General features: G+C 40.6%; 1 protein-coding gene across 2 annotated transcripts in view; it reads left to right on the top strand.

Annotated features, from left to right (window-relative positions):
- Nucleotides 1-11416: 11416 nt before the first annotated feature.
- FNTA (farnesyltransferase, CAAX box, alpha) overlaps nucleotides 11417-24333 on the top strand; it is a 761420-nt gene continuing 748503 nt past the window's right edge. Inside the window, exon 1 of one of the 2 annotated variants that reach the window (XM_044059428.1) lies at nucleotides 11417-11727. In XM_044059428.1, the coding sequence (XP_043915363.1) occupies nucleotides 11591-11727 (137 nt within the window). In that variant the 5' untranslated portion in view covers nucleotides 11417-11590. The remainder of the gene's footprint in view (nucleotides 11728-24333) is intronic. The other variant, XM_044059429.1, reaches the window with a different exon arrangement.

The following is a 24333-nucleotide window of genomic DNA, read 5'->3' as shown; positions in this document are numbered from 1 at the left end:
TCCACACAAATTCAACATGTGAGAAGACGCAACTATATTAAGAACCCTGAATCCATGGTCTCTCACACATCCATCAGTACATATGACAATAAGTGGGTTGCCAGCATGCACACCTCACCTTCTACTCCACCCAAACACATATCACACATACCTGCATATGTGGAGGTCCTCACTTTGAAATGAATTATATTTACAACACAGAGTTTTATAAGCAGAAGGTCATCTTATATAAAAGATACATTGATGATTTAATATTCATTGGTAAAGGTGATATTCATGAGTTTCAGGATTTTGTGCAGAAAAATGCATAACAGGTTTGGATTATAGTTTACACATAACATTAGTAGGGGGAGTATGCAGTATTTCGAATTTTATTTAACTGAGAAGGGCTAGATAGGTTGTTGTCCTTATACTAAGGCTGTTGCAGTTAATAACTTTCCTAGAGCAGATAGCATGCATGCTCCACAATTACTGTCCTCCTTGCCATATGGAGAATTTTTGAGGATAGCTAACAATACTTCTGATCTGAATGGGCTGGGTTATGAAATGGGGAAAGTTGAACAAAAACTTTTAAGCAGAGGTTATGACCCTGAAATTTTGAGTAGAGCTAAAACCAAAGTATTAAATAACACCAAAAGGATAAAGGGTCTCAAAAATATGTCTTATGCTGCCCGACTGAAAGAACTCCAGCTCTATTCAGTCGCATACCGCTTGCTCAGAGGTGACCTGTGCCTGACATATAAGGCCATGTCAAACCCAGATTTGACGAATATGCTTCACCTCAAAAAATCTAGATCCCTCAGAACCACAAGGGCGGGAGACTTAAACCTTGACACGGTTATTAATAGAACGTGCTGGAGGGACAGATTCATCACCCAAAGACTCCCTATGCTGTGGAACAAAATCCCGGTACATGTGAGGCAGAGCACCTCGCTGGCCTTGTTCAAGAGGAATCTTGACCAATGGATGGGAGATCGCAGATATACCCCAGGGATTACTTCAGTGTCACTGCTTGACAGAGGCACAGCAAAATAATAGGCATAGTTTTCTTCAAACTAAAGGGGTGGCGAAAGTCACATAACTATGGGCTAGGCTTATAAATGCCCTTGGGCAGATAGCCTAGTATGAACCTATGAACCTATGTAAAAACAACCAAAGGAAGCAACAGGCCACAGCTGTAGAAAAATAAAAGCAATTTATTCCACACAAGACAAAGGTGAGCGCTTTCATGGACTAAGCCACTTCATCATTAGTCCACCAAAGCGCTCACCTTTGTCTTGTGTGGAATAATGTTTTTATTTTTCTACAGCCGTGGCCTGTTGCTTCCTTTGGTTGTTTTTACATGTTATTTAATACTTTGTTTTTAGCTCTACTCAAAATTTCAGGGTCAACATGGGTTGTTTTTACATGATATTTGACTGTTTTTTGGGAGCACAGCTTACCATTACCACTTATTTTTTGTTTTTCTACAAAGTATTAAATAAATTTGGTTTGGCACACAATATTAGAAGTGGACAAAGAATTACTCGAATGGGGAAAGGTAACAGATGGAAAAGTGATGGGGAATTAGGCAAGTTGTTTTTTGTGAATAAATATTCTCCTTTTTCTGAAATCCTTAAAGGATTAGTATGGAGATTTTGGCCTATAATAATCAATAATGTCAAACATAGGGACATTTTTCTGGATAGAGATACCTTTTCCTACAGTAGGTTTAAGAATCCTAGAGAATTATTGTCCACAGGTATGTTGGTAGAGAAGAAAGGTTGAATAGGGAGTTTCCCCTGTGGTAAGTGTAGGGTTTGTAACAGAATAAAGAATTTAGATGGAACAATAAATAACAAAGCCTACAGGGCCAAAGATTATTACAACTGTGACACCAGAGGGGCCATATACATCTTGGGGTGTGGATGCTCTATAATTAAGTGGTACATTGGTCAAACTAAAAGGGCTGTGAAGACGAGAGGTATGGAACATCTTAGTAATATAAGAAGGGGCAGGATGGAGAGTCCAGTTGCCCAACATTTCTGCACATTTCATGAAGGCACTGATTCTTCCCTTTTTTTCAGTGTGTTAGCCAAGCCTTATTTTTGTCAGGGTGAAGATTTTGTAGATAAACTGGTTCAACTGGAAACTAAAAGTATTATTAATTATGGTACTTTATATCCTAAGGTATTAAATTTAGACATCAATTTGAATGTCAGATAAACTTTTTTTGAACTAATTATTATATTACATCAGAATACATATATTTTCAGGAGTTGGTCATGCATTTTATATTTATTTCTCTGTATTAGTATATGTATACATTGATATACGTCTTTAGAAAGTATTTATGTAGTAAGTAAGACGTATATTTCATATTTATTATATATTACATACTTTCTTGTGAAATGTCTTTTTTATGTACTTATATCCATCTAATATTGTGCAAGAGATGTAAAATTGACGTAGGGAATCTTATGCATACACTGATGATTTGAACAAATTGATTGATTGTCTGATTAATTGGGAATGTGCAATAGATTATTCAATTACACTGTGTATAAAGCTTAAGCTGTTTGAGTGCAATACTATTCCTTGAAGGCAAAAGCCGAGGTACCGGATGCATGCACAAGTAAAGTCTTTTTCTATCATTTCTGGTGTGGAGTGTCTTTTTTTCTGTGATACGTTCTTGCATCACATTTGTTTGGAGGTTGTTTTATTTAAGCCCCATGTTTGTGCTTGTTTGTGTGTAGTGTACCATCATGCACTGCTGTGTAGCGATGGTTACCATTGGTGGTTATAGACACAAATGTTTTGCTTGTTAAATATTCCCTTAGCACTTTGCTTGTGGTCCTCCAGAGGTTTTTGCTGCCCTGCTCTACTGTCAGGTGGAACACTAAGCTTAGTTTCAGAGGTACCAACACAACTCTCACCCACTAGCCATTCCTAAGTGTGACCTTTTCCCTGACCATATAAATTTACCTAACACTATAGATTTACAATTTCCCACAGCTTCTCCAGCCAGCTTGGTCAACATGGGCATCCTGAGGCAGTGTAGCAACTGCCTCATGTTCACAGACAACCCTCTACTCCTAGTCCACACAAATTCAACATGTGAGAGATGCAACTATATTAAGAACCTTGAATCCATGGTCTCTCACACATCCATCAGTACATATGACAATGAGTGGGTTGCCATCATGCACACCTCACCTTCTACTCCACCCCAAACACATATCGCACATACCTGCATATGCGGCGGTCCTCACCAGAAACATACCCAAACACCAGAGACCTCCCAAACACAAACGCAAGCATGCTACACATAATACTTCCTCTACAGAACACAATACGGGTTCAGGTACCTAGGTAGCAAGACATTTCCCTGTGGTACATTTGGTTCGGGACACATGGCTGAAGTGACATTTAGCTGCAGAGAAATATGGCTTTTTGTGAATTCCCTGTGGGTAAAGAGAAGCACACACTGCCTTGCCCACAGCTTTAATAACAAAGTGCATGGGAGTGGAAGACGTGATGATTGTTATGCTCAGTGTACACTACCCTACACACTTATCTAACTACAGCATGCAGACGTGTACTACAGCACGGAGGAAATCCTGGATGCTGCTGTAGTTACATCTATACTTCAGTATGCATTTTAGGTAATGTTCTCTAGATACTGTGAAGAGGGTAGTGGTTCACACGCACTGCTTATAAAGGTGCTGCCAATCGTGCACTGCACTTTTACTGCCACTGACATGCCCACTGGCCAGCCTGCTGATGATGCCTGCCATACTGCCTGCTGTCTTATGTTGCCTTGCAGCTCATGGACATTATTTCCACCCTGTGCATTTGGTTATTGAAGTTGTGGGCATGGCACTGCATTCTTATGTTTGCCTACAGGGAATTCACAATAGCCATATTTCTCTGCAGATGAATGTCATTTCAGCCATGTGTCCCCAACCAAATGTACCACAGGGAAATGTCATGCTGCCTAGGTGCCTGAACCCACACAGTACACATAATAGCTCACACACCAGTGTCTCACCTGTCAAGCCCTTAAGACAAAACACAAAACCAGACATATTAGTCATAGGTGACTCCGTCTTGAGACACACAGATGTCCATCTCACCAGACTGGATAAGAAAAAGGTCATGGGCAGCTGTCTGTCAGGTGCTAGGATCCATCATATTATGCATGTACACAAGTTTCTCAACAACACGTACTGTTATGAATCCAGCTCAGTCCATGCTGGTGTGAATGACTTGAGACGTACCTCCCTGGACTATATGAAGAGAGACATGACTGAACTCCGATTATGTGCCTCAGGCAGGTGTGTCCCTAGCCTTAAGCAGCATTTTACCTTCACCTAGGATGATGCTTCACTACAAACAGAAAATTATTGACTTCAATAATTGGCTCCATTTCTGGTGTCATTCTAAGGGGATCCTATATTTGTCAGCCTGGGATGACATGATTGACAGACCTTGATGCTTTGCCAGAGATGGTCTTCATCTGTCACCGCTGGAATTTCGGCTACTGGCTGAGGCTCTTGCCACCCCTAAAATGCCTTTTTAGGCAGTGTCTCAAGGACAAAATTCCCCGACATAAAAACTCCATCTAAAAACAACCGCATGGTTCTGCTGCTAAATGTTAGAAGTCTTAACACGAAACTGCACTCACTGGAAGCAGCCCTCACCTTGGAAGATGCAGACATTTGTGCAGTCACACAGACCTAGTTCAAGGCTGTGGAGAGCATCCCAGCCATAGTGGGTTACACCTCCCTCCACACATTTAGACCACAAACTGAAGGTGTGAAAACTTAAGATGGCAGTTTAACAATATTCATTAAAGATAAATACACCTTCAGATTGGTTAAACAATATGATTCCCCAGAGATACTTCAGGTGCAATTAACTGTTGGTAGAACACCTGTTCAAGTCATTGCCAGCTACATGACCGCCTCCATGAATCAGGACACCCACTCTGGCTATTTGTATCTACTTGAGTCTATTAAGATACATCCGAACACCATGGTTTTGGGTGACTTTAACTACCCATCCATTTACTGGGTAAATTACTCGTGCTCAAACTCACTTGCCCAAAGGTACCTTGACTTCATTAACTCTAATGCCCTGGACCAGCTGGCTGACATCTCCACAAGGGGTACCAGTATCCTGGATCTGGTGCTTACCAATATGGGGGACCATTGTACCATTCCCACTGTGAGGTCTTCCCTGGTGAAATCTGACCACAAATCAGTCTCATTTGAAGTAACTATCACACTTGAACCCCCGGCAACAACTAAACTAAAAGATTTCTCCAAAGAAGATTATAGCCTCTTACTGGATGATATAAATAGTTTGACTGCAGCCCCCATTAGATGGAATTGACAACTATGCTAAGTTCTACATCAATACTTTATACAAACACCTGTATAACTGCATTGACTTGACTGTACCTGATACAAACAAAACAAGCTCCTCAAGGAAGAGCAAACCTGCCTGGTGGAAAACTGCCATTAACAGGCTTTACAATAACAGGAAGAAATTGCTGTCTAAGAGAAAGAGGGAGCAAGTTCTAAACTGGAAACACTCCCTCCTCACCTTAACAAGCAAATAAAACTTCTTGTGAAGTCCTCCAAAGCAAATTATGAATTCAAATTAGCTTCCAAAACTAAGAACAACCATAAGGCATTCTTTAGTTACATCCGTAACCTAAAATGAAAGACCCAGATTTGTGCCAAACTGGTGGTTAATGATACCACATATACTTGCCTGTGGACATAGCTAACCTGTTGGTTGACAGGTTCTGTGAAAACTTCACACCCCTGTCCCCACTGCATGTACCCATGACATCCCTACCACCTGTCCCCTACCTTGTATCTATAAACAGCAGGTTATAAATGCTCTCTCTAAGGCCAAAAACACAGCATCTATAGGACCTGATAATATCCCTGGCTGCATCCCACATGGGCTCCAACAAGAACTGGCAATACCACTGAGTACTCTTTCCAGTCATAGTCTAAGCACTGGCATCATCCCAGCTGAATAGAAAACAGCAATCATTATTCCCTTGCACAATGGTGGTGCTTCCACTGACCCTGGGAACTATAGACCCATTAGCCTGACTAGTTTTATCTGCAAGGCCATGGAGTGACTCATCATGGACCTTATCAACAAAGATATAGGTAATCTCCAAACACTTGACCCTACTCAGATTGGATTTGTCAAAGGGAGATCATGCCTGTTAAACCTGGTGGACTTCTTTGAGACAGCCACGAAGGCCCTGAATGAGGGGAAATTTGTGCATATAGCCTACCTAGACTTGGCCAAGGCTCTTGACACTATCCCTGCCACTCATTCATCATTGACAAACTCACCCAGCTCGGTATTAACTCTTATATTGTTAGACGGGTCACTAACTGGCTGAGTAATATAACACATATAGTCAACATAAGGGAATTCAGTGATGTTCCACAGGTATCAGTCCTGGAACCCCTACTGTTTGGAATCTATTTCTCCAAAGTACAAGCAAAAACTAAAGGTCTGTGGCTGACAAAATTTGCTGATGACTGCAAATTGGGAGCAGTCATAAAGTCTCCAAATGATGTCAACATCCTGCAAGACAGTCTTACACAAAGAAATGATTGGTGCCAAAGTCATGGCCTTAAACTCAATGCAAAAAAAATGTATTGTCATCCCTTTAGATAAGAGCAATGTTCTTGCTAACCACCACATAGCAAAACCTTAAGTATGCACTCAGTGGTTAGAGACCTGGGCATACAGGTTGACAGAAATCTTATCTTTGATCACCATATGTCCACAGTGGTAAGAAGGGCATTCTATACTGCTCATCTCATAAGTAAGTGCATTGCCTACAGAAAAAAAAAGAAGTTATAACCTCCCTGCACTCTTCCCTCAGCAGGCCAATAATTGAGTACAACACCCCTTTTGGTATGTACCTTTCCAACCACCTGCAGCAGTTGGAGAAAACATAAAGGTTCCTCACAAGGAAAATTCAGGGTCTTCAGCATCTGACCTATGTGGATCATCTGAAATCACTGTCACTTTATTCTGTTTCATACAGACTACTCAGAGGCAGTCTCTGCCTTGTATATAAAGCAATCTGGGACCCTGCTTTACTGGAAATGCTGTATATCTGCAAGTCAAATGGTACATGGGTTACTCACTCTAAAGACCTTAACCTGGTATGTGACATTAATAGAACCTGCTGGAGGGACAGATTTGTCTCCCAGAGGTTACTACACATTTGGAACAGACTCTCACTTCATGTCAAACAGAGCACTTCATTGGCCCTTTTCAAACGCAATCTGGACAATTGGATGGGTAACCATAAATTCACCCTGGGGTCCCACATGTGTCCCTTTTAGACACGGGCATTAGATGCTGATCATGTTAATAATGGTAGAACTTGGCTAGGCTTGTAAGGGCCCTAGTCTCATTAGCCTAGTAACTTCCTATGATTTTTTTCAGGTACAGCTGTCTATACATTTGTATAGGTGTTTATACAGGGCATTTGGGTACATCTCTGTGTATCAGTCATTGTTGACAGTGGTAGCAGGGGGTTTGAAACTATTCATGCCATCACTTAGGAGGCTATATTTTGCTTTGGAGAAAATGTCATTCTTTTTGCTCTGGAGGGGGGGGGGGGTCAGGCATAATTGTTACTTTAAATGAGACTGATTTATGATCAGACCTTACCAGTGAGAACACACAGGGGGTAATGCAGAGACCCAAGTTGGTGACTACTAAGTGTAGGATATTTGAGGCTCTTGTGGGGGTGCAGACTATATGTTCCAGAGTATTTGTATTAACAAAGCCCAGGAAACTTAGGGAGAGTGTGTTTGTGCTCATATATGACTCCCAGTCGATGGAGGGATAGTTGAAATCTACCATGACCAAGGTGTTTGGCTGTATAGTGAGTGACTCAAGTAGGTTCAGATAGACAGAGTGATTCTCGTGGTTCAAGCTGGGGTACCTATAGCTAACAATGGTATGGAAGGGGGTTTTACCTACAGTTAGTTGGACTTGGAGTAGCTGTAGGAAGTCATACTGTTTGACCTGTCTTGAGGTGTATTTGTCTTTAATGAAGATGGATACACGTCCGCCTTTGGTTCTTTCACTCTCGTTTTGAGGTCTGAACAATTGGAAGGCATTGTAGCCTTGCATGGCCAGGGTGCTCTCTGTGACCTTGAACCATGTCTCTGTGACTGCACAGACATCGGCATCTTCCAAGGTAAGTAGTGCTCCTTGTGAGTGCAGTTTCTGATTTAGTCTCCTAGCACTGAACAGCATAACCTTGAGTTTGTCTCTAGTGGATTTTTTTACATTGGGAATTTTGTTGTTATGATGTTACATAAAAAGGCACTATGGGGGGGGGGGGGGGCAAGTACCTTTCCCAGTAACCAAAAGCTAAGAGGTGACAGGTGAATACCATCTCTGACATACCAGCATAGTTTTTTGACCATATCTTCCTAGGCTGACAGATACTGGATCCCGCTGGTCTGATACCAGAAGCTAAGCCAATTGTTGAAGTCAGTAATTTTTTTGTTTATATTGAGGCATCATTCTGGGTGAAGGTAGAATGCTGCTTAGGGCTAGAGACATACCTGTCTGGAGCACATAATCTGAGAGGTCAGTCATGTCTCTCTTCATATAGTCCAGTGAGGTACTTCTCAAGTCATTCACTTCAACATGGAGTATGACAGAGTCATAACAGTACTTGTTGAGAGACTTGAGTGCGTGCATGATCTGACCATGACCTTCTCCTATTCCATCCTGGTGAGGGAGACATCTGTGTGTCTTACTATGGAGTTGCCTGTGACCAAGACATTTGGTTTTGAGGTGTTTTGCCTTAGGGGCTTATTGGCTGAGACACTGTTGTGTATATTATATGTAGTGGATTATGTTGGGTCTGCAGTAGGTTTGCACTTGGGAGGTCTCTAATCTTTAGAGAAGCTTCTAGTGTGTACCTTCATGTATGTGGGTTTATGTGTTGAGAGCTTGTTATGTGCAAAAGGTGAAGTGCGTTTGCTGACAACCTGTTTGCTATCTGGGGTGGTGTGGTGTGAGAGAATGGATTCCAAAGTCATAGTATAGATATATCTCTCACATGTTGTATTTGTTTGTTTAAGGAGTAATTGGTTGTCAGTATACATTAGGCAATTGCTACAGTGCTTCAGGATGCCCATGTCACTCAGGCTGGCTGGAGAAATGGTGGGAAACTGTCCGTCCATTACCACAGGTATATAGTATAGTAGTTAGTGTGGAGCAGGCTAGATGGATCAGGTTTTGCCGTAAGATTAATAAAAAGCGGCTATTCCATGGAGAGCTAGGGATAGAAAACTGTGTCAAACCTTCACAATGAACAGTTGAGTTGCTCGCAGAGCTTAGGAATGTTCCCTAGCAGATATCTAAGGAAACGCCTATGAAAAACATTTGAGTTTCAGACTTCCTATTAGGGTTGCCACCTTTTCATATGACCATAGTGGGACATTTTCGGGACACACATCAGATTTTACAGGCCGACACAAACCCACGGTCAGTACAAGGGATAGAACTTTCCTTTCTTGCCTAAATAGAAGCTTATTCTTGTAGCAGTTTAGTTGCTTATCCTGTTTCTTGTAAATGTAGGTATTTTAGATACAGAAAGAACTATTGTATGCAACTATTACATTACATATGGGACATAATTATGTCCTACAATCTCAGGACATTTGCTACATTTAATATATTTGGTCAGGACACAACCACCCAAAGAGGGACTGTCCCTCGCAAAGTGGGACAGGTGGTAACCCTACTTCCTTATTGTCATTCTATCATCGTTCTAAGCTTTAAGAGCAATATTTAAAATGTGTCTCTTTTTAAGGGCCTCTGCCTTCCCTTTTACCCCCACATTACGTTTTGCTTTGTCCAGAATTCGTGCTCTTAGATGTTGAGAAGTATGCATAAAGTACTACAATCACATTCCTCTCACTTGTCTATTTAGATTGTAAATGTCCTGCATTACTTTAAGAAATGTCGGTAATCTATCAGTGTAGTGCCTCGCGGGTGGTACTGCGCAGGTTAGGGCGTGTCCATATTGAGTGGCAGGTCAGCGCACATTTGAGTGACACTGAGTGTTCCCGTTATGCCTGAATAAGTAACTTGCCAATGTTACACAATAACCGCTAATGATATGGTCTGTTTCTCGTATATTTTGTGATTTCATGGTAAAGCACTGAAGATTCTAGATTACTGTACTTTACTGAGATTTGCAGGTTGCTGACTGGTGTTGTGTAATCTACTGTTGCAGGTTGCTGACTGGTGTTGTGTAATCTACTGTTTTTCATTGTATCATATGTGCACATAGATATTTATCACCTGCCCAATATTTTGTAGAATGGCCACATTTTGCATCATTTGGTAGGATCTTTGTAAAGTCTGTCTGAGGACTACAGTTAGTAAAAAGTGGTAGACATTTGAGTTTCAGAATTCATATCCTTTAAGAAATGCATAGTAATCCAAAGCCAGTTATTATAGCAGCTTTCTAAGTTTGTACGAGTTAAATAATAACGTGCTCCTATTTTTTCTGTATTCTTAAAGGTTTTGCCCCTGATTCTTTCCTCCAGTTAGAGGCTAGAGTGGTTTCGATTTGTTAAATATACTTTTCTGTACCCTAAACATTGTTTTGGTTGATGTAAGCTGGTGACTTTTGCAGTATAAATGACACTACGATGTGCACGTTATTTTTGGTGGGGGGCGGGAATGGCGTTCAAATTGTGTTAAAATGTACCTCATTCATTGTAGAAAAGGTATGGCTCAAACTACTTTGCCAATTTTCGGAGACCCATGGTGGTCTGTACCAAAATTACGTTTTCGTTTCTGTACTTGTAGTCAGTCCTTTTCTGTAACAGAGTAGCTGACTTATGGCACCACTTGACAGTTCTAACTACGATAAGGTGCAGCGTGCTCTAGCTTTGTGAAATGTGCATTTGTAATTTCTGTGCTAGTTCCCTTCTCATGAGATTGATTCTTCGTCATTGTGTGAATGCTACTGCCTTACTGGCCCATCATTTTTGTACTGAATGGGTATCCTGAATTGACACTGTATATAACTCTTCCCATCATTTTACGTGGTGTTTTAAATACATGGAGTCTTTCCCCAACATTACATGAAAATGAAATTGTTTGGTAGAACTGTCTAATGTGTAAGAGTACCCTCTTTTCTGTCAGCATGAATTTGTTACTAACTTTAAGCTTACATATTAGTGAAACCTTTCATGCTTCCAGTGTTCAGTTCCAGTTCGTTTGTAAATTGTGGGCGTTTAGAGGCAGGGTTTGCTACTACGCATCCTGCGAGGTACTACACTGTTAGATAACCGAAATATCATAGCAACACATGCAAAAAAAAAAAAAAAAAAAAGAAAGAAAAGCACAACAACGACCGAAGATCATTTTAACGGTAGTTAGCCAATAACGTTACAATTAAGAGAGAATATTCTACTGACTAGAGGACTAAACCGGATATGCGCGGGGGAAGTACTTCATAACCGTTCTTACATCCTCCTGGTACTTAGGCAGCTTGACTAGAGTGTAGTTAGCGATGTCTTCGTCTACAGAGACTTGTGATCAAAATATGAGGTCTGAATCCTCCCCAGAGCCCCAGTATATGGAAGGTGCTGGTACCGTAGACTCCGATGCCGAGTCTGGTGATGAGCTAGGTGGTTATTTGCTATACAGGTACTGCAGTGACTTAGTTGTCGGGCTATTAACTTGGGAAATGGGTGTGTAGTTTAATATACAGATTTGCTAGTTGCATCTAGGCGGGCTGTTGCTTCAGTTTAAGATAGCAAAAAGTGTCTGTTGCTGTACTTTCTTTAATCAAGTTTGCTGTGAGCTTTTCTTAAAGTGCTGACTGTTAGAAGTGTTGCGTTGCAATATAGCATAGGCATATGTGTGAGTCCAGATGGCAATCAGTTTGTAATATGTTATTTATGATATTTCATTTCTATTTTACATTTAGTTTATAGAAATCGGATTTCGCATTTGGTCATTAAAAGTAAACCAGAATTTTCATCATTTCGCAGTTTTCTACGTTCCTGTTAAAAAGTCAAACGTAGCTCTTTAAACTTTCGTGTAATAATTAGGTGCTTTTTAATTAGCTTTGACCCTCAAAGTCACTGAGACCCCATTGACACCATTCAGCACCACTTCCTGATATTCAGGAGCACAGCAAGGGAAGTGGGAGTCTGAGATCAGTGGTTTGCTGTCTTCATTGAGTTATAGGATTTTTTTCAGCTCCCAAGCTTGTTCATTTTTATGCTGACAATTGCAACACTCTGCCACACTTCCAGCTGTGTTAGGCTGTCTTCATGTGGTGCATACCTCTATATCTTTGAGGTAGCTAAAGAGTGATGCTCTCCTTTGGAAGCATGCCTCTGTGTGCAGTCTTTTGGCATAGAACCTTCATGTATGGTCTGAACCACAGTTTTCATTTCTGCAATGGGACTTGTATCATTCTTTCCTCTGGGATGTATCATTCTTTCTACTGGGAATAATCAAAGGTGGTGTCCGATCTTCCATTCCTTTCAGTTCAACTGCTTCAGTGCATGGTTCACTAATTGTTCCCAAGTCCTCTTTATTATAATCAGGGTTGTGTGTCTGTACTCCACAGAGCCAGTGGGTGGCATACTTGGGTCTGCCTTTACTTAAGAAGTGTCTTGTGCTAGCAAAGTGCCCAGACTAGCAAGACCTACACAAAACGTGTTTGCGATGATTGACATGGATTAATCAACCACATTGCTTGAGCTGGGTCTATGTCTAGATGCGGAGTAATTGACCATACTGCTTGATTTGGGTCTGTAACTAGATGCAGATTAATCAACTCCAGTGCTTGATCTGGGTCTATATCTAGATGTGTTTTAATCAACCACAGTGTTTGATCTGAGTCAGTATGTAGATGCGGATTAATCAACCAGGGTGCTTGGTCTAGGTCTGTAACAAGATGTGGATTAATCAACCATTGTGCTTGAGCTAGGCATATATCTAGATGTGAATTACTTCACCACAGTGCTTTAGATGCAGATTAATCAACCATGGTGCTTGATCTGAGTCTATATCTAGATACGGATTAATCAACCACAGTGTTTAATCTGGGTTTTTAGCTAGATGTGATTAATCAACCACGGTGCTTGATTTGGGTCTGTAGCTAGATGCGGATTAATCAACCACGGTGCTTGATTTGGGTCTGTAGCTAGATGCGGATTAATCAACCACGGTGCTTGATTTGGGTCTGTAGTTAGATGCGGATTAATCAACCAACCACGGTGCTTGATCTGGGTCTGTAGCTAGATGCGGATTAACCAACCACGGTGCTTGATCTGGGTCTGTAGCTAAATGCGGATTAATCAACCACGGTGCTTGATCTGGGTCTGTAGCTAAATGCGGATTAATCAACCACGGTGCTTGATCTGGGTCTGTAGCTAAATGCGGATTAATCAACCACGGTGCTTGATCTGGGTCTGTAGCTAAATGCGGATTAATCAACCACGGTGCTTGATCTGGGTCTGTAGCTAAATGCGGATTAATCAACCACGGTGCTTGATCTGGGTCTGTAGCTAAATGCGGATTAATCAACCACGGTGCTTGATCTGGGTCTGTAGCTAAATGCGGATTAATCAACCATGGTGCTTGATCTGGGTCTGTAGCTAAATGCGGATTAATCTACCTCGGTGCTTGATCTGGAACTAGATGAGGATCAGTCAGTCGCACTGCTTAATTTGGATCTAGATGCAGATTAGTCAGACATGGTGCTTAATCTGGGTATGGATCTAGATGTGGATTAGTTGGACATGGTGCTTAATCTGGATATGGTTCTAGATGAGGGTTAATCAGTGTAGTACTTAATCTGGGTATGGATCTGGAAGAGGATTAGTCAATTGCAGTGCTTAATATGGGTTTGAATCCAAGAGTGGATTAGTCAGTTGCAGTGCTTAATTTAGGTTTGGCACTTTGTGGGTGAATTGCCATGATACTTAATCTGGGTCTGGTTCTAGGTGTGGGCTAATTGGATACTTTGCTTAAGATGGGTCTGGCTGTAGGTATGGGCTAATCTGACATGTTGCTTAATCAGGGTCTGGCTGTAGGTGCCAACAAATCGAATTTGATTGTTCTTGGTATCGATCTTTTGACTGTGATTGCAGTCTAGATCTTGGTCCGGATTAATTGTCAACCATCACCTCAGTCCGGATTAACTGCCGACCATCACCTTGGTCCCCATTAACTGTTGACAGTCACTTCGGTCCGGATTAACTGACGACCGTGATCTTGTTCCAGATTAACTGGGTTTAGATCTTTGTATGGATTAACTGTCACCAATCATTTGGGTCTGCATACGGATTGCCTGACAACAGTGGTCTGTGTTTGGGTATGGATTGACTAGCGTCAGTGATTTGGATCTTGATTAATTTACTACTGTGATGTGATTTGGATATGGATTAACTGACCAATATTGATCTGGATGCAGATTAGTCAACTATGGCAGTTAACCTGGCCTCACCTATGAGCATTCCCAACCAGAGTGACATGCCAATTCTGAGCAACAGTGACACAGTTGCAGACAAATTCAACACATTGTAATTTGTGTGTGCAGCTGCATAACTAATGTGCTAAGTGTCTCTCTTTGTAATGGGAGGCCCTTTCATCCTGATTTCATTTATTTTACTGTAAAGTGATTTATTTATATATATATATATATATATATATATATATATATATAAATCTGTTGCTTGACTGAACTGAAGCAGTGGTAGTTGGAGATTCCTGCTCCTTTTCCATTGTTGTATTATATTTTTAATATAGTATGAAAAATAAGTTGCATAAAGCCACACTGTTTAGCTGCCAACTGAGAATGTACAGTGTATGCAAACATCTTTCTTTGGAACTACTGGATCACTTAGGGAGTTAGTTTGTTGAAAGAATAAGCAACATTTAGGGAAACATTATTTTGGAAAAATGAACCTCATGCTGTCAGTCATATGTTGACAGGTTTCCAGTCAAGCTGTCACTGTCCAGCTCTGTACAAAATGGGGTGCTTAATTTGGACCAATATAATAATCAATAACATAAGTAGTGCAAAGGGCTAGAACAATCTCTGTTTTAATCCATTGTTGCGAAAGTGTTAGAAATGTGGGAGGGCATTAACTTTTTTTTTTTTTTTTTTTTTTTTTCCAGTTTGGGTGGCTTTCTAACATTTTATTGAACTTTTTTTCATTGTGTAGTTTGTTTGGCTTTAATAACGATGTGCATGAGTTTTATAATTTATAGAACTCAGTACTGCAACATCGTTTTAAAAATAAGTGGATATTTCGCTGTTCTTGGAATGGGTGTTCAGGGAGTAAAAGTTATTAGCTTAAGTGTTTAACTTCAGAAGTTTGGAGCATAACTATTTTTCTAAGAAGTCTCTATAAACTGTCATTCTGCATAGCAAACTCTAGATTGTCTAAATTTTTATTTGACAACCAGAGGTAAATACTGTAATTAGATGCCCACCTGTAAATGTTATATTTTTACTATGGGATATTGCCTGTAACTAAATTTGAATGTGTTATCTGTGATGAATTTTGTAATATTGGTTTATTCTTGGTGTTTGTGTATGGATATTATATTACTGTTTAAGCTTTTCTTCCATGCCTGTGCTGAAAAATGGGCTGTGCTCAGGTCAGCAAATTCTGTAAATAATATAAATGTATCTGCATGATGTAAATGTTTTGTGTCCAACACATGTAGCTCATGATTAAGCGAGAGAGATGTTGCCTGCATATGACTACATAAGCTTCTGTTTGTTATAAATACACTTTTAGCTATTTGGCATTGTAACCATTTCACAGTGTCTGCTGTTTGTGATGGTATAGACTACTGTGTAAACTTTCCCTTTATTTGTTTCCCTTGGTATTATTACATGACGTTGTTCACCGTGGATCAGACATCAGTGAATGAATCTATTGAATTCTGCACTAGTGGGATTAGTATCTTGCATTGTACTGTGAGCATGCCTAGCAAAACCTGCTGGCCATGCTGAGACTTCGTCTATCAGGCCATAGTCTTGTTTTGCATTTAGTACTGCAGTTATTCCATCAAAGGATAGATTTATGATTTTGTGTGTGTGTATGTGTGTGTGTGTGTGTCTGTCTGTCTTCAATAATACTACAATTTATGAAATGATCTGATGATCATTGTCAACACTCTAGATCTGACCATTGTTTGGAGCCGATGGAGGACTAGTTTGCTGTGGTGTGTGTTTGCTGTGTGTGGTCCTCCTGCAAAACTGAAGAGGAGACTACATATTACCCAGGTAAATCAATTACAGTTCTACGTCACGGAATGGCCTTGGTTATTTTTTCGTTTCTTAGTTTTGTGGTGGTCTTAAAAGTTAAATTTCTTTTCTGTTAAATCTGAAGATTGCAGTAACTGAATAATGGTACGAAAAATAAAGTGGTAGACAACAATGAGAGACTGGGAATTTGGATGCAGACCTTTAAGGAGAATAATAGTGGTCATACAGATCAACACAAGAATGGAGAGGGGAGATTCTGCTGCTAGGAATGACTGCAGTTGGGGATACAGACAATAGGCAAGAGGGAGCTTATTTGAGGGAACTGGAAAATGAACCAAGGTATTGAGAGGAAAAGATAATAGGATGGGAAAATGGCAAGAATTTATTTATCTGCATGTTAGAGATTGCCTTCATTATCAAGGATTGATATCAGAGTATAGACAAAGAGAAATAAATGGGGGGGGGGGGGGGTGGAGTCATTGGTGAAAGACCAGCACTGGTAGAATTTTTAGTGGAATGTAGAACAGAAGTTGCTGTTAAAATAGGAATAATTAGTAGAGCATATAAAATATTGCATGATCTCTTCAGTTAGAGGAGCTTAGAAGAGATTGGGGAGAGAGATTTGGATGGGCAGTTCACAAGAAGCAATGGGGAATATGTGTTTGTCTCCCAGATTTGCAACAGAATGTAGAATATTTAGGATTTTTGCTTGGCAATGTTTACATAGATGTTTTTATACCCCAGGTAGACTCCAGGGAATTTTTCCTCAGGTGGGCAGTAAATGTTGCAGTGTGGCGAGTTGGCAGTCTTTGGGGATTTCTTACAAACAACTCTGTCAGAGATGCTGGGTGAACAAATTGGTGTGGCTAGTGAAATGATTTTTCTGAGCTATGATATAGAATTGAAATTGCCTGGATGTGGTAGGGCCTTGCTGAGTCTTAGTTATGGTGGCTGCCAAGAAAGCAATTACTGGAAAATAGAAATAAAGGTCTTGACCAACTGTACTAGAAGTGGTGAGTATGGTAGCCGAGGTAGAGCAACTGGAGTTGGGGTCTTTGGAAAAGTGTGGGAGAAGATTGCATGGGTTAATATGGGAATTGTGGGAACAATATATACAGGGGAGGAGTGGGGTTTAAAAGGGGTCAGGGTTTGAATGAGCTGTGTAGTGTTTGGCAGTGATTGGGTAGATAAGTAAAGTATAATGTTTGCAGCTAAAATTATAACCGTATGGTTTGTGATGTAAAATGCTTACTGTAAAGATAGGTGAAGGCTGCCAGCCTAGCCAGAAAATTGTCATTTGTAAATATTAATATAAGCCACAGGTGTGTTCTCTTAAATGGGGAAAATGGTGTTAAATGTGGAACTGCAAAGATGTGACAACAGTGCACTGTGTTGTAACAAAGCTAATAAGTCAATTCTTTGATGTCAAAACCTGGAGCCAGTATGTCTGGATGAAGGAATTCTGGCTATTGTCTTGAGACCAGAGTTAATTGCTAGAATTTGAATGTATACATTCTTTTATTGCAAGATCAAGGGCTATTAACCTCTGAGAATCTGTTAGCCTGGGAACCAGAAAGAAATGATGTAATCTGAAATGAATCAGTGGTACTGTGTTATCAATTTAAGAAAAGAAAGAATGAAAGCATGAGAGCATTTGTCTTGATCATCCAACATCACCAGCACTGTCTTGCTCTATATGTAAGTAGGAGTTTATAACTGTGTTTTCTCTTAGATATAGCTAGGAAATAGGAAGATTAGACTAGTTTGTTTTTCTGTGATGTCAGAACTTTTCTACTGTATTATTTTAAACCTTTCCTGTGATCTCTGAACTATTGACTAGCACTGTGTAGTAGGAAATATTGTCTTGTGTTTTTATTTATTATTATTAAATATTTTTAAACCTTTCAACTGTGGCTGTTTTGTGTAGAGAATTTAAGTTCTAAGAGTGCATTGCATGCATGTAGTGATGCTGTACCAAGTCACTCCAAGTAAGTCTCGACTGTTTGGTTGCACTTGCCATTTGGATAATACTGCACAGTATAATTGGATACCCTTTCATTTGAGTAGCTGATAAATATTAGCTGGGTGGTGGCAGTGATTTCTACCGTATAGTTTGGGTAAAAGGGGCACAGCTGGAGAACCTGTGCCAGCCTTCCCTCGGGAGTGTCTGTGTGGTTGTATAAACCCTTATCTCAAAGTGTGTGTTAGCTACTTGGACAGGGACTTGAAGCACTGGTTGGACAGAGAGGGTGTTGGAGGTTTTAGCTTGCCCACTAGGCTGAGATCTGGACCCTATAGCTGTGCCAGTGGGGAGTCTTATTGGGGACTTGGAGAGATAGGGAGAAAACAGCCCCAGGCTGACTGTGATCTCTGTGCGCTCTTAAGGGAAATTGTACTTTACTGTATGTGTATTTATTATCCTTTCCCTATATGGATGCCCCTCACTGCTGTTAGTGGTGAGGATTGAGGCTCCTTGATTGTTGGGCCAGTGGTTGGGCGTCACACTTACAACTAAGGTTATAGGTTCATAGGTAGGTACTAGGCTATTGGCCCTAGGGCCTATATAAGCCTAGCCAAACGGTATGCTGGCTTTTGCCAACCAAGAAAATTATTTCATGTGCCCCTGTCAAGCAGAGCCACAGAAGTGATCCCCGGGGTGAATTTCCTATCTCCCATCCAATCATCAAGATTTTTCTTGAAGAAGAGTGCTAATGAGGAGCTTTGTTTGATATAGATAGTTAGTTTGTTCCAGAGTATAGGAAGTCTCTGGGACCGCAGTCTATTCCTCCAGCATGTTCTGTTTATTGTGGTGACAAGGTTTAGGTTCCTAGAGCATGTAGCTCGGAGGGATTGGGATTTCTTTACGTGGAGCATGTCCAACAGCTCTGGGTTTGATATAGTTTTGTATGTTGGGCAGAGATCGTCTCTGAGTAGGCGATATGCGACAGAGTAAAGCTGGAGTTTTTTGAGACGGTCTGCATAGGGCATCTGTTTGAGGCTGGTAATCCTCCTTGTGGGGTATTTCTGTGGCCTTTCCAGTTGTTGTAGATGTTTTGTGAGGTACATACCAAAAGGGGCATTGTACTCTATAATGGGTCTGAGTGATGAGTAGAGGAGAACAATGACCTCTTTTATTTTTTTTTTTTTTTTTCCTGGATGAGAAACCTTTTGTGATGAGGTGTGCCACGTAGAAGGATTTCCTGACTACTGTGGCGATGTGAGTTATCAAAGGAGAGACTACCGTCCACCTGTGTCCCAAGGTCTGTTATCACACTTTCGTTGTTCAGTAGGCTACCGCCTATGTGGTAGTTCATGGGTACAGAGTTTTTACCAAAAGGGATGACTGCACTTTTTGGCATTGAGCTTGAGGCCATGGCTTTGACACCAGGCATCTGTCTCAGTGAGGCCCTTTTGTAGGATGTCCACATCGTTAGGAGTTTTGATTATGGCTCCTAGTTTGCAGTCATCTACAAACTTTGTTAACCAAAGACCTTCTGTGTTAGCCTGTACTTCAGAGAAGTAGATACCGAACAGGAGAGGACCTAGGACTGAACCCTGTGGTACTCCAGTTGTCACTGGTCAGAAATTGAATTTAGAATCTGTTACTTTCACAATGTAGGTTCTGTCAGTGAGCCAGTTGGCAACCCATCTTGTGACATAGGGATTTATACCTAGTTTAGTGAGTTTGTCTATAATTCCAGAGTGGGCGATGGTATTGAAAGCCTTGGCGAGATCTAGATAGGCTGTATGAACCATCTTGCCCTCATCTACGGCTTTGGTGACCGCTTCAAAGAAGTCTGTCAGGTTTAGGAGACATGATCTGCCTTTTACAAACCCGAGCTGGGTAGGGTCCAGAGTTTGGAGATTACCAATGTCATTGTTTATAAGTTCCATGATGATACGCTCCATAGCCTTGCAGACAAGGCTCGTCAGGATAATGGGGGTGGTAGTTCCCGGGGTCTCTGGTGGCTCCCCCTTTGTGGAGTGGGATAACCGTTGCTGTGCCATTCAGTGGGCACAAAACCTTAGGTGAGGCTATGATTGAACATGGTACCTAGGTGGGGTGCCAGTTTGTTCTGTAGTTCATGTAGAATGCTGCCTGGGATGTTGTCCGGTCCCATGGATGCTGTGTTCTTGGCTTTGGAGAGTGTGTTTTTAACCTGTGCAGCCGTGATACAGGTACTTTGTATTCTTCTGGTATAGAGATGGGCCCTTTAGGGGATGAGAGAGGGGTAAAGATAGCACTGAACCTATCTGCCAGGATGTTGCAATATCAGTTGGTTCTGTATATTTAGTGCCATTGTGCTGTAACTCAGAGCAGATCTGAGTGTTGCCATTGTGATTCTTGACATAACTATAGAATGCTTTGTGGTTGTTTAGAATCAGTGGCGATTTTGTTTTCGTAACTAGCTTTGGAGAATTTTATGAGGGATCTCCGCTTCTTACTGAGGCTGACCATGGAGTTCATCCAATCATGGGATTTTACTCCCTTTTGCAACAGTTTCTTTCTTCTGTTGTAGAGTTTGTTTATGGCAGGGGACCACCAGATTGGCTTCCTTTTTGTGGAGGATAGCATCTTGGTTGTGTTGGGGATTGCACGATCCATGCACTTGTGTAAGTGCTTATAAAGTGCAATTGTATAGGATTCAGCAGTCGTATCTCTATTGTCCATCAGCATGGGTGTCATGAAGTTTGCCACTTCTGTCTTAAGAAGTGTGAAGTTGGCTTTGGAGAAATTTTTTATGGTGGTTTCCCTAATGGGGTGTGGGGGTGGGATGTGGATGTCTAGGGTGATTTGCTTGTGGTCGGATCTGACCTCTGGTGTGGAACGCCGGTTGCCCATCTTGGTAATGACCAGGTCTAGGATGTTGCTGCCCCTGGTGGGGGTGTGGATAAGTTGATCCAAGGCATTGGAATTTATGAATTCCAGAAAACATTGAGCACAAGAGTCAGTACATTAGTCATATGTCAGTATGGTTTGTTTTCTTTTGTATAAATGTATGATTGTCAGTGTCATAATTGATAATTTAATAAATGTTTCTTGTTTAAAAAAAGATAAATAGAAATGTTAGCAAAAAAAAATTGCTTAGTTGAAAATTTATGGTATGAAAGTGTGTATAGAACTGCGCATTCTGAATTTGTACTAAAATTTGCTTCCGATGTTAATAAAGAATAACATATCAGCTGTGGTTATACTCTTGTGTTCGGTGTGAAAAAAGTGAGTCACAGTGATGCATTGAGTAGTAGTAACATTGTTAAACCTGTATAAACTTTAACTTCTGGAAAAGTACACTACTAATGGTGATGTTATGCCAATGGAATGTGATGCATTTTCTGCTAGAGTAGCTGGGTTTGCAGCTTGTTACTTGATGGCAGAGAGCTGTAAGCATCTGTTGATTCAGGTGGCATGGCCCCTCTGATAAAGGTGCACCTATGAATGTAGAAAGAAAACCCTTAACGAAGAACAAAGCATTTCATATAGTATGTATCATCTTTGAGATGAGAAACTGTGTATTTTGTTACTTGGCAAGAAATTCTTATTATTTAGGAAGTTAGGTCATCCTGTTCATGTTGCACTCAGTATGTGACATACTAAATTTAAAGCTTTTCCAATTTAAAAGTTTCTGGAAACTGTGGGAAGGGGGGCATTCTTTTGATAAACTATTGTTGTATAGAGGAAATTGGCAAGTGAATAACCTTTTACACATACATCGCTTGGGGGAGGGAGGAGCAACTGCCAGGCGCCATTCATTAGAGTGTGACTTCAACAAATATCAGGGCATAATGTTAATCCTAAAGGTACAAACATTTTGTTAAAATAAAGGTACAGAGAAAAGAAAACTACACACAATTTGATGACAGATTTCTGCATACACGTATCATAGAGCAGACTGCAATAAGAAGTGGTGGAAAGACGGGACTTTACTAATAAAGTATTACAGTTGGAAAATCTTGCAAAGCAAATAGTAGGACTGCCTAGAAAAGTTGAAGAGAAGGGATCACTTAACTGAAAGGGTGTGTCCTGAGGGAATGACGTTGGGAAGTAGGAAAGTGCACAACCTGAGCAGGGTACTAAACTTTCTGCTAAGATTCGTAGGTCAACAGTAGGTTGAGCTGAAGGACCATTAGTAACCTTGCCACAATAACCCTAATTGTAGGCAGCCATTGACATGACTAGTTTAATACCTAGCTTCTACTCCCTTTTAGTGAGGTCTTAAGGAGCCAAACCCAGGGTATATGTACAATTGCCCATCTGTTTTTGTCCAGGTTATGCTTAAAGGGGGTCAAGAAACTACTTTGTTTTTACATACAAAAGAAGCCTGTTCCATAAAAGAGGGATTAGTCCTATTTGTGTTTCAGTGGAAATTAAGATCTCTTGAGTCGATGTTATTAATTTCTGGGAAAGTACAGGAAGTTACATGAAACAGAGTCATTTGAAGCTTTATAGGCTAGATAGATGTTGCCTCTCAAGAGTCTGTAGAAAATCTAAGAGTGTTTGTTTTAAGGCAGTCTGGGTAGCTCAAGGAAGACATGCCCTTGATTACTATAGTGAGGAAATGTTGCGGCCATTTAGGCTGGATCATATGTTTAGACAGGTACATAACAAAAAAGTCATTGTACTCTAGTATGGGCCTGATGAAGGAGGAATAAAGACTTTCTTAGGTTTGAAGAAACAACCCTGTTGGTTAGCTTGGCAGATTAAAAAGATTTCCTAACAGTGAGTACATGGTGATCTAAGGATAGTTCAGTGCCTGAAATAGTGGGTACTAACGAATGCCAGTAAAGTGAAATTGTGGGAAGGGTCTTTACACTAGGATGAGAAGATTTTATGAAATAAGGAAAATAATTGAACCTCCTAGAATAGCGCACTAAGCAGGCAGGTAGGAAGATTAGAAGGATAACGTCAGATTTAGCAGTCTAATGGGAGGAACTTCCCAGTTTGATCTGCTTTGCTGGTACTCACTAGTATAAGCAAATGAGATGAGATTGAGAAGGGTTCCAAAGGCAGTTATGATAATTTGGTTGTATAATTAACTTAATGGGTAGACAACAGAGAAACTGTCCTTCAAGTTACATTAGAGTGAGGTGGAGGGAAAAATCAGCTAACCAGATCTTTTAACAAGCCAGATGAAATAAGATACTGAAACTTGTATCCAAAACTTCCTCCCACAAATCTGAGGCCTAATACTTGGCTGAACAAACTGTTCTAAAGAGCAAAATAATGCACTTACAGTACAATACTTTAAAAACTGTTCTAGCAATAGAAATACTACAACAGAAAAGGTGTCATATAGGTGTTCCTCATATTGATCACTGCTGCAGTAGCCTAAGTTGTATGAGTTATATTATATGTAGGATACAACAGCTAGCCAGATTCCAAAACTTCAGGACATCTTTTATGAACCCAAGCTGTTGGTCAGCTCAAGGTGAGCTGACTAAAAGACATACCTCCAGGTGTCTCAAAAAGCAAAACTTTAGTAGTGCTATAGTAAAGTGGCTACATTTGCAGCAAATGCCCTTTTCAGAATCAACCTCTGTAAAGCACTAAAAATCCTAAATTGGTTAGAACTACCCCATCAACTAACATGCACAACTTCTCACCACCTATAAAATTATCCAGCATCTGTCTGCTTGTCCAGCCCTAAATACCATTCCACAAAATTATGTTCCCGTTCAGGCATTACAATCTAATGACCAAAAACGCCCGTCTGGAAACCTGTTCAAATCTGCAGGGCATAGCTTGTACTCGTACCATGTTGCTAAGGCCTGGAACTCCCTACCTATGCCCATCTCCAGTCCTTTAAAGTCATTCTGAAAGACTTCCTAGCCAAATTTTGCTTTTCTTGCTCAATCCAAGGATAAACTATATCCCTAAATATGAACAAGTACCTATTCATACCTTACACCTCCTTATCCCCCTTCTTTACCAGTACTTCAATCATTTTCTCTCCCACTGACTGTCTAGATTTGCCATAACTTTGATTTTTTTTTTCGCTTACTTCATGTTGCTT

The sequence above is a fragment of the Protopterus annectens genome, chromosome 17.part0, assembly GCF_019279795.1.
Source record: "Protopterus annectens isolate FY-2018-M chromosome 17.part0, PAN1.0, whole genome shotgun sequence".
In the NCBI taxonomy this organism is placed as follows: domain Eukaryota; kingdom Metazoa; phylum Chordata; order Ceratodontiformes; family Protopteridae; genus Protopterus; species Protopterus annectens.
This window is presented reverse-complemented; position numbering and strand designations above follow the sequence as displayed.